Below are 11,442 nucleotides of genomic sequence, written 5' to 3'. Positions count from 1 at the left end.
TGCCACTTTCCAGGTGTCCTTTATCATTTTGACGGGACTCTTCGGTCTGCAGAGAATATTCTGTCTTGGCATGCTTCTAGACTGTAAGATTTGGGTTGTTTTGTTTTGTATTTTATGTTTACATGCATCTTGTATTTCCCCAAAAACTAAATAAAGTTTTTGCCTTTTTAACTGAACAGAATCACCTCCTGATTCTCCCTGCCACCAGAAAAAACATCCAGCTGAGTGGCAAAAGTCACATTATGCCCAAATGAGGCATGAACTTCAGGATCCGGGCCCGCTGAGGACACTGGAGGGGTGGGGGAAACATGTAAGCTCCCACCCTTGCTGGTGAGAAGCATGCTCAAGCTCCCCAGCCTTCCCCCGCCTTTGGAAGGCTTTCTGGCCAGTGGCCCAGGCTTTTAGAGGTACAGACCTTGGCACCACCAAGACCACAGCCAGTGGGCTTCCATGGCTCCTCAGCTTGGAGCCCCTGACCCTCCCCTACTTTTGCTGGACTTCAGTAAGCAGGGCTGAGCAGTCCTGGTGTAGGAAGTGGCCCATGGCCGTTCAAGGCCAGGTAGAGGCTGGCCAGCCAGAGCATCCTCCCAGGAGAGAGGGCAGGAAGGCAAGCATCCCATGCCCCTCTGAGGCTCAGGCTGCCAAATGAGCTAGGTCCCCACATCATGCCTGGACCCGCTCTGGCACTCCAGCTTTCACAGCCACCTAGATGTACTCAGCCCACTTAGGAAATTTTTCCAAAGGTCCCTAGCCAGAGGCCTCCCTTTCTAACTAGCTGTGCCACTCATTTGGCATTAGCCTCTGCACCACCAGTGGGAGCGCAGTTGAACTCCCAGCCAGAGGCAAGAAGTCTGGGCTTGGGGGGAGGGATGGGCAGGCCCAGTTCTGGGGAGCTCAGCACAGCCCCTGCCATCCTCCCTTTAGCCCCTAGGTGGCGCCACCCCTCTACAAAGGTTACACACAGGTTCAGATCCAGCTCAGCCTTTCGGAGCTTCATGGACTTCTGCAGCTCCTGCTCTTGACAGATCCAGAGACCTGCAGTCACGGAAGGGCAGTGGCTTCTCCTTTTTGGCTTACAGCGAGGCTCGCCTGGCATTCTGGCCTCTGTTGTACAAGCCCCAGACCATGCTCCAGCCACCTCCCCCTCCCCGGCTGTCTCCAGGGAGTCTTTTCTGATTGTTGGCTCCCCTCCCGAAGCAGGACACCTGGCCCTCTTCCTCCACACCTCCATCACCATCACCACCCGCCCCCGCCACACACACACCAGCCCGCCCTTCCTCCCTCCCCAGCCCTCCATACTGCACAGCACAGCCCTCAGGCTGGTACGAAATCACCTTTATTCACAATCACGGTGATCCAAGCTCACAAAGGAGGCAACAGCTACCTTCACACTAACAGAGACAATGGGATGGATGGCTTTTTCTCCCTGACCCTCAGGCCACGCAGCCCCTGCACTTAGGAACTTCCCTTGCCTCTGGGATGGGCGCCCTGACTGCTTGGGGCCACCACCAGCCCCATCTCACCCCACTCCCACAGAAGAGGTCTATGGGGTTAGTGGGGAGCAGAGACCCACGGCAGAATGGTGACTTCCCAAAGGTGCCCTGCAAGGCAGGTACACACAGGGCCAGCCTGGCATCGTGACCCCCCTCCCTGTGCTTCCCACCACCCCACCCCATAGCAGCCACCACCAAAGAACCCCCTGAGAGTCACAAAAAAGTCTTCCCACACCCGCAACAATCATTTTACAGAGGTGGCAGCTGAGACTCAGAGCGACTGTGACCTGGCCAAGACCACACAGCTGGTCAGTGGCCAGGTCTAGAATCCCATGCTCTGCAGGCCACATAACAAAGCAGTCTCCACTGGGTGTAAAAAAGCCATCTGAGGGGACAGAGGGCTGGAGGCTCGGGGAGACTTGCCAGGACTCCGAGAGGTGGCCCCAGCCCATGGCCTACCAGGACAGGTGTGCAGGGCTGAGATGACTATACCCTAAGAGCAGCCGGGGGTCCTCCCCCACTCCAAAATCAGGACCAAGAAACTGGAGGTGCTGGGACCCGTCCCTTCTCTCTCCTGGGGGAGAGAGTGCCTACAATGACGAGACCAGCTGGCCTTCCCTCCCCCAGCCTGCCCAGACCTTTCCATGTCCTTACAGAGTGGGAAACTCGGGCCTCCCGATGTGTATGAGCCAGTTACGATACCCAGGCTCCAGCCCAAGAAGAAGGGCATTCTGTGGCTCCGGGTGATCTGCTAGTCCCAGGGCACTGCAGAGGCTCTGCTGCCCTCTCTAGAAAGTGGACACAAGTTGCCAGAAGGCGTCCCGACTCGGCCCCTTTTTATGGAGTCCTATTTCATGGCAAGCAGAGATGGCTATGGACTCGTGTGCTGGAGTTTAGGGCAGAGTTTAAGTGATGACAACCTCTGCGGGCCCTCCAACCAGGCACTCCATCTACTAGGGCAGCCTTTATAGGAGTTTGGGGGGGGCAATTCACTCCTCCTGCCCAAACTAACCCCTACAAACCCAATAAATAAATAAATAAAAATACAGGGGGAAAAAAAAAAGCCATTCTTACTCTAGGAAGTCCTCTACTCCCAACCCAGGATCCTGGCCTCTCCCAGGGATGCTAAAGCCTGACAGAAGACCTACCCTGCTCTCCAGCCCACGCCAAGGGGCTGCCCCCAGGCAAGAGCATCCCCGAGCCCACTGAGGCAAACAGGCCATGACCAGGAAGGGGCCCTCCACACCTCAACCAGGTCAGGGGGCTAGCAACCCAGAACCCAGAGGCTTCTGTGGCCTGTCTGTCCACCCATACAGGGTGAGTGGAAGACAGGCACAGCACAGAGGCGGCAGCCCTCCTGGGATGAGAGGGATCCACTGGCCGTCTCACCCTTGGCTGCCAGGCCCAAGGGGCAGGGAAAGAAGGAAGGAGACAGTGGGGGAAGGTGAGAGAGTAGGGCAGCAGCCCAGGCTGTGCACTGCTCAAGGGCAGCTGGCTGAGGGAGAAAACGGAGGCTGAAATCCAGGTCCACACTCCACTAGCGAGGCCGCGTGTCTGGGCTCAGGGACGCATCTGCCCAGAGGATGGGACACACTTTCTAATGCTCACAAAGGTGCCACATAGGCTAAAGAGACCTCCTAGGAATCTACCCCAGGCAGGAAAGGACCAGGACAGGCTAAGACCCCCCTGCTTTAGCCCCTCAGCCTGCAGGGAAGAGCTGCGACTTGCTTCTGCCCCCATCTCCCAGCCTGACACCCCTTCCTCCCCAGACCTCAGGGGCTGTTTCCCAAGTTTAATGAGAAGGGGAAAGAATTTCCAAAACGAGGAAGAAGAGAAGGGGCCCTGCTGGCTTGCGCCTCAGCTGGAGCCGGGCCGGAGTCGGGGGAAGCTGGGGGCTGGGTGGGTCCGTGACGGCTAGGAGCTGCGGTAGGTCTTGATGATGTCCTTGATGGGCCGGCGGCAGATGGGGCAGCAGGCGTGCAGAGCCTTCTTGAGGCGCAGGCCACAGGCATAGCAGAGGCACATATGGCCACACGTGTAGATGACCGTGTCCACCGCGTGCTCATAGCAGATGGTGCACTCATCGCTCCACGGGCCCCCACCTGGGGTCACTGGTGATTCGGGCAGACTCACTGGTGAGTTGGGGGCTGTCCCTGGGGACATGGGACAGCAGTGAGGGGGAGGCACGAACCTGGTCCCAGGTTCATGAAGAAAGCCCTGGCCTCTCCTCCTCCATGGATCGGGATCAGCCTGCCTACCTTGCCACCCACCTCCTGGGCACAAGAAGAAAGAGGATGCACTCTGGACAGCCCCACTTCCGACCCCTCTGTGCCAAGACCAGGGGCCAGGGTGTCCGTGAAGCAATGAGAAGAGGCAGGAAGGATGGAGGCCCAAAACCCACTGGGGGAGGCCCCACCGAGCTACTCTCTAGGGTTCTTTGTGCTCAAGAAGTCCTCTGGAGAAAGCCATCCAGCTAAGGGACAGGACAGGACCCAGCCCAGGAATCACCACTCAACCTGGGTTCACTGGGCCCACCTCCAGCTCCTCCAGGGGCCCGTCTGCAGACCTCCCTCAGCCAGGGTGGAGGGCAGGTCCCTCAGGGTGGAAGGGCTGACACGGTCACATGGAACTGAAGGGGCCAGCCTACTTACCTCCAGCAGAGCTCCCCAGAGGGCCAGAGCTGCAGGTGCCGAGCGAGGGGTCAGAGAGGCGGATGCCCAGGGTGCTGGGGGAGGTCGGTGTGGAGGCGGGGGAGCAGGGGAGTGATGGGATGCCCCGCTCTGCCAGGATGGTAGAGCCTGCAGAAAGGAAGGGAAGGAAGGAAGGTGGGACCTAGACACCCAGAGGCCCACTGGGGGAAAGCTCGAGTTTCTATCCTCTATTAGGCTCCCAGGAGAGAAACAGATGGTGCAGCCTGACCACACAGCCCAGCCACTAGGCTCAGAGACCAACGGAGCCTTTGCCCTAAAGAGCTAACTGTCCAGGGAGTCTCTTGGGGCTCTCCTCAGTCCCCTCCTCCAGCCAGCCTTGACTCCCCCCACCCCACATCTCTATCCGGCACTGACCAGTCATACACACCATGCATGCAAATAAGCAAGCACAGAGCCTGGGAAATTATTTATTCTTTGCCCAGGAATGTAACTTTGTAATGTTTCCCTATTTAAACCCTGAGCTTCCTGAGAGCAGAAAGCCTGACTCACCTGTGACTTTCCCACAGGCCCTAACATAATGCCCTACACACAAGTAAGTGCTCAATGAGATGTTTTTTATTAGTAGTTATTCAGTCTAATTTACTCAATCTAATTCATTTAATAGTCACTGTTTCTAAGAATATTTATTAGCTGTCCACAGGATTTCTCTTAGTAGTGTTAACACGTTTTAAGTGAACTATCATCTCCTTCTTTCAGAAATTTATACCTCCTATTTGCTTTTCTTGCTTTATTGCACTGGTTAGCATTTTCAGAATGATACTATACGGCATCTCCATCACATTCTTGATTTTAATGATAATGTTTCTAATGTTTCACCATGAAGCATGAAATTGGCTGTAATTTTAGGGTGAAGGAAATATCTTTTCATTCTTAGTTCACTTAGGCCTTCAACAAACCAAAGCATTCTTCTATGAAGTAAATAATCATCCTTCCATACATTGTTACTGATTTGTTTTTCCTTTAGAATCAGGATCCTCTATCACCACTTTGCTAGTCAAGATGTTCAATTCTCCAAACAGCTCAGGAGCACACTGTTTAGCATATATTAAATTCTGAATGATTAATCTTCAATGCCCACCTTGGCCTACTTCCCTCTCGGGACATTTAAGTCCTGGGGTTTTTGTTTGTTTTTAAGCTTCTCCTTTGCTCTAGACTAGTAAGCCTCTTTGAGCAACAGAAGCTTTACTGAAAAGCTACTTAACTATTATTAGATGGTGCTGATGTAAGAGACTATCTTGCCCTTATGTAATATCCTTTATCTGAGGAGCAGTGTCTCCTGGTGACTGCAGCCAAATATCTTTGTACTTCAACCTGATTTTTTTTTTCTGCACACCTGGTTTCTTTTTATTCCACGTTGAATTTTTAAGCCAATTTCTTTCCTTTCTGATGTCTTTTTATCTAGCCTGATTTCTTTTCACTCTTCCCTGACTTATCTTCCCTTAATCCTAATTTCTTAGCACCCTAGTCCCATTTCTTTTCATTCTTTTTTCAATTCACTTTACACTCCATCTTCACTTGGTCTTTTTCCAGAGGAGGAAGTCTCCACTGATTTTACCTGATTTCACAAAACTCTCATACACTCTCACAGTTACCAACAGCACTGCATACACAAATACACATGCATTTACTCCCATGTGCCTAGACACGGTATGCCAGTCTCACGGTGTTACTCATGCTTACTCACATACACACTTTATCATGTCTATGAAGTCTCCTGGGGTGAGGTCTAGGCTGGGGGCTGTGAGGACCAGGGGTCTACAAACTTGTCTAACCAAATTTGCTAAGGAAGAAAAACTTTAGATGCCCAGGACCTAATTTGAAATCTACAGAATCAAAATTTCCGGAGGCAGGATTTAAGAATCTGACACAACTGAGGGACACCGCCCAGCATCCTGCAGAACGCTCTGCGAAATATGGCTTATACAAATCCACGTCACCCAGTCCATTCAAACTCTGTCCATTCAAAGCCAGCAAGGCCCAGACATCTGCAGCCCCATTTCCTCCAAGGCCCGGGGATTCTCCAAAAGCCCCCAATCCAGGCACTGCTCTTCTGAGATACCTGGCTGCTGACACACCGCCCTCTTTATCTTATTTAGACACACAACCGTCCTTAGATGCAGAGGTCTTCGTTCCCATTTTTTTTGATAAATGGAAACTGAACCTCAAAAAGTTCATTGCTAGTGGAAACAATTTTCCCCCTCATTTTTAAATGGCCACTGGGCAATGTGTATGAGAGTTGTTTATGTACGTGGGAATGTGGGTGAAACCGGTTCTGAGCGTGAAACTCAATGTTCCCTGCTTTTCTCCCCCTCCCCAGGGTTTATCTGGTGAAATCTGAGAACCATGGACTAAGCAAGAGTGACTCTTTGACTAGAACCCATAAGGGGCAGGGTGGGCGCTGTTCCCCCCTACCCGGACAGACCCTACCTCCAGGGAAGACGAGGTGCTAGGTCTGGAGGCGCCAGCTTCAGGATGCGCCTCGAGGGAGGAGGGCACGTGGCCGGGGCACTCACCAAGGATGCGGATCTGTGTGATGGACCCGTGCAGGCCGAAGAGCATCCAGAGCGGCTGTGAGGCGTCCACACACAGCTGCATGCCCGCCGCGGCGCCGTTGTGGCTGAGGTGCAGCTCGCCGTCGGCGTTGACCACAAGGCCGAGGATGTCGCCGCTGTGCAGGGGCCCGGGCACGCGGCACACGGCCCAGAACTCCTTGCGGTCCACCAGGGCCTCGGGGCTGAAGGGCAGGTCGGCCGGCCTCAGCGTGCCGGGGTCGCACGTGGTGACACCTAAGGACAGCGCGCCGGGCCGCGCGCCGCTCGAGCGCGTGACCTTGACGAAGATAGTCTCAGCCACAAGCACCGGGCGGCTGGTGAAGACGAGCGCGCGCTCGTCGCGCCCGTGCTCCAGGCGCGCCACCGTCTGCTCATCCAGGATGCGGACGTGCGCGCCGGCGCGCAGCGCGTGGAAGCGCAGGTCGCCGTCGAGCTGCGGGGGCAGCGCGCGGCTGTGCTGCGAGTTGAGCGAGTTCTGCGGGATGGGGCAGCCGGCAGCTGGCGCGCCCTCGTCGCCGTCAGAGCCCGGCACGTTGAGGTCACACAAGCTCACGGAGAGGCGCGCTTCGTCGGCCTCGCGCCGCAGCGACGGCCGCCGGAGGGCGGTGAAGGAGCGCGGGCGCAGGCAGTCTGGGAGCACCAGCTCGCTGTCTGCGGGGGTAGGGGGACAGGGCGACCGTCAGGCGGGCCACAGCCCCGGGTCCCATCGCCTGTGAGTCTCCTCCCGCTAGTCGTTAAAGCCGGCACTAGTAAGACGCATCTGGTTTCTAACGGCAAAGAAAACGCTCGGACATTTTACAGGGGCTTCCCTGGTAGCTCAGTGGTCAGGAATCCGCCTGCCAATGCACAAGACACAGGTTGCATCCCTGGGTCGGATCCCTGGAACGGAAAGATACCCTGGGGAAGGAAATGGCAACCCACTCCAGTATTCTTGCCTGGAGAATCCCCATGGAAGAGGAACCTGGCGGGCTACAGTCCCTGGGGGGGTCTCAAGAGAGTCTGACACGACTTAGCCACTGAACAAGCACATCACACATTCTGCAGGACCTCAGACTACGCATTTGCTTAAGCAAAGGATCATCAGGCAGGAAAGACACCAAAACTAAAAACACGATTACTTCTAAATGGTACACTTATAAAAGTCGGATTAAAAAAAATTAACTCCTGGGCCCTGATTCTTCATCCTAGCAGCCAGGATAGCACCTGGCACTTAGAAGGCAGCAGTAAACACTTGCTGAATGCATGTTGGTATTCTATGCCTCTGGGAGCCCAGAGGGAACCCTCCCCTCCAGAGTACCTCTCTACACAAACTGTCTCACCTTATCGCAAAAATTAGCTTTTGATGTTGTTTCTACCGAAGGACACTGAGGTGGAGAAGCTAAGTGAATTTTTCCAAGCCCTCCTTTCAAAACCAACAACTGGAAATCAAACCCCTTCTCTTTTTATTCATACACATAATACAGACTGTATTTTGTAAATAAATAAATAATAAAACAGTTCAGCAAAGAGAAAAGGGAATCTCCTGTCAGCCTGCCATCCGGAAGAAAGTACTATTAATATTTAGATGTGTGTTTCCAGCCTTTTTTGAATATATTTTAGTTATTTCTCTTTTTAATACAAAAACTGAATCATACTATATAAATATCAGTAGTTTTAAACTATTAACTTTTACAGGTAACAAATCTCTTTGAAAATGTAACTTGTACCTGTCTTCTCAGGAAAATGCACATTCTCCCTAAATTCTGTGGATAATTTCAGAGCATCCAGTAACTCCAGGTGAAGAACTCTGTTATACAAATTTCCTTTTTCAAAACTAATTTTTCTATTTATCGTGTCCTGTATACCCTTTTACACCAATAACCATGTTTCTGAGACCATAATTTCTTAATGGCTGGTTAAGTCTGCTTTATGGAGTCCTATAATTTGTAATAAAAGTCATCAGGTGCAATGAATTACTGCTGCATTTCCTCGTGAAAGCATCTCACAGAGGTGTTCCCTTTGTACGGATAAAGCTCAGAGATGTTCTGTGACAACCAAGCTGCAGATCCAGGGTTAAAGCGTGATCCGCCCAACTCCACACCCTCCACTTTCAAGCCATATAGGTTTACTGGATCCTTTTCATGGGAGGCCCCAAATTTGGCTGGGGCCACTGCTGGCCTTACCATGGACCAATCCCTTCTCAGGAGGCTTTTCTCTGAGCCTCCCCAAGGGAGGATCTGTGCTTTCTCTCCAGGAGCTGAGTAAGGATGGCAGGGGTGCTCAGCATGGGAGCAAAGCTTGGAGGAACAGACTGGTAGGGGTAGCGAAGCCAGAATTCAGCTCCAGCTGAATCTAGATTTGCTCTCTAACGCCTCCCTATCTTTGCTCTCCCCCAGTTCCTCTGCCCCATTCAGGAACAGTATTGTTTGGGCCCCAGCAAGGAGAGGGTGCTGGGCCCTCCCCACAAGTCTCCTGCTTCTCTAGAGAAGCCTCTCGAGGCCTGGCTGGTCGGGATTTCCCAACATCGTGTTTGGTAAGGAGGAGGGAGCCAACCGGAAAATGTGATTATTCCAGGGAATTGACTCTGTGACAGCAATGGTGCAGAGAGGCTGGGGGGCTGCGGAGAGGCAGAGGCGAGGAGGACAAGACATGGGAGACAATAACAAGGGGCTGAGGAGGGCTGTGGGCTGACCTGAACCCCAGGGAACAGCCCTGCTCCCTTGACCCCTCAAGGATTCCAGGGACTGGCCCCTGGGGACTCCTGAGGGTTGGGGACAGAGAGGAGAAGGGATGGAGAAGCAGGGTAAGGAGGAAAGAAGTGGCTCAGAGATGCCCAGCAAGGGTTTACATGAACAAGGCTGTCATGGGGGCCACACATATACACACCCCACGCTGCTCTCTCCACCCTACGCCACCCCACACACTCAGGACAATCAGGCCAGAGCCCATGGAGCTGGGCAGACCCTCAAAACAGACTCCTGAATGGGGCTGGATGTAGGATCTCCTGCTCTCTGACCCCACAGGAGTCCTCTTCTGTTTGAATATGCCCACTCCCTCCCAGGCAACTCAGGCCATTGCTGAGCTACTGTGTCTTTAAGAAAACGTTTCCTTCTCTTAAACTGAAATCTACCTCCCTGGTTGCTTTCTTGTTTGTTTGTTGAACTCTTAGGAAAAATTAGTTCATTGATCCTGTACCACACAAAATTTATTCAAATTACCTTCATTTGAGTGGTAAGATCACAGCAAGAAAACAGGTTACCCTACAACAAACCTATTTACAAAATCCATCATAAAAGGTTTTTTTTTTTTCATTATATTACCTATTGTCTTGTTTAGACTAGCATACTACACAAAGCTACACCGATTAGTAGTTTGCCTACGCCCAAGTTTAGGAGAAATGCTTCCTTTTGTCATTATCATGTACCCCATAGGAAAATAAATTCCCTTAACCTAACAATTGCCACCCAACTCATTCACCCAAGGCATCTTCCTTCAAATCCCTCCTCTCATGTACAAAAGATGTCATGCTAAAGCTTTAAATCCTGCAATTGTGTTTACATATCTACACTTAAAAATGAATACAAGAGCCACTACCACCACCACAAACACAAAATAACACTCTTAAAATACAAACCAGCTAGATAATATTCTGGTAGTGTTTACAAATTAATTGCTATTTTTGGACGAAAGTACTAGATACTAAAAATGAGTAGACTGTGTATCAACCTAAATAAAATGATCACTACCCCCAAACGTGTACATATAAACACACCCGACACTGTTTGTCAGCTCATGTGTTTATACAGTTTACTTTCCAGGGTGTGTTTAACCTTCCTATATTTATACCTACTACCTCTGGGGCTGCCTGTCAGTCCCACACTGAAGACATCTCTCCTCAAGGAATACTCAAATTCCACACACACCTTTGCACCTCTTAGATAATAAACAGCTCCAGACTCAGTACACTCTCAGATACACTCTCACCAGCTTGAGGCACAGTGTGGCCATCACACCTCTCCTGAGAAGTACCTTTATACTTCTTATAATGCAACCTGAGAGTGTTTTAGGATTTTTTTGTAGCCAAAATCCATATATTGGTAGGCAAGATAGGAACACAGTTCAGTGCAAGACTCTGAAGTCATCAGTTTGGGTTTCCATCCTAGCTCTGTCATTTCCTGGCTATATGACCTCGGATAAATAGCTTAAGCCTTCTGGGCCTCTCTTCTGTAGCGGTGAAGTCAGCATTTCCTTATTGGTATGAAATCTGAAATCCCTTTTGGAAGGGATGCTGGTGAAGGAGATGCAGTGGAATGAAGCCCCAGAGTGCCTCGCACAAGACAATCACCAGGTTGCTATGAGCCACTGCTACTGTTTCCATGCTACCTGGCTCAGAAGAATATGCAAGGGCTCTGGAGTGATACAGGCCTGGGTTTAAATGTCTGACACAGCACATGGCTGTTGGCCTGTGGGTGAGCCACTTTCCTCCAGTCCCAGATCACTCACCTAGAGATCAGGGCTAATAATACCTGCTTTGCGATATTGTTGAAGGGATCAGAGGTAGAGTGCAAAGCCCCTGGCACCTAGATACTTGATAACTTCTGTTATTAGCATTTGCTCAGGTTGAGTTTGTCAAAGTCAGGTCCACCTGCACCCAGGCAACTAACTGTTTGAACCTAGGACTTTGCATCAGTCATGATAAGCACCCGG

At 51.7% G+C, this 11,442-nt stretch overlaps 1 protein-coding gene across 1 annotated transcript in view; it reads right to left on the bottom strand.

Annotated features, from left to right (window-relative positions):
- Positions 1–1,318: 1,318 nt before the first annotated feature.
- The window catches only part of NEURL1 (neuralized E3 ubiquitin protein ligase 1), a 32,507-nt gene continuing 22,383 nt past the window's right edge, over positions 1,319–11,442 (bottom strand). Inside the window, exons 4-6 of the mRNA XM_052660627.1 lie at positions 6,718–7,407; positions 4,145–4,291; positions 1,319–3,646 (exon numbers count right to left, since the gene is read on the bottom strand). Of these exons, the coding sequence (XP_052516587.1) occupies positions 3,408–3,646; positions 4,145–4,291; positions 6,718–7,407 (1,076 nt within the window). The 3' untranslated portion in view covers positions 1,319–3,407. The remainder of the gene's footprint in view (positions 3,647–4,144; positions 4,292–6,717; positions 7,408–11,442) is intronic.

Source organism: Budorcas taxicolor, chromosome 23, assembly GCF_023091745.1.
Source record: "Budorcas taxicolor isolate Tak-1 chromosome 23, Takin1.1, whole genome shotgun sequence".
Lineage (NCBI taxonomy): Eukaryota > Metazoa > Chordata > Mammalia > Artiodactyla > Bovidae > Budorcas > Budorcas taxicolor.
The sequence above is the reverse complement of the archived record's forward strand: the minus strand, read 5'-3'. Positions and strand labels throughout refer to the sequence as shown.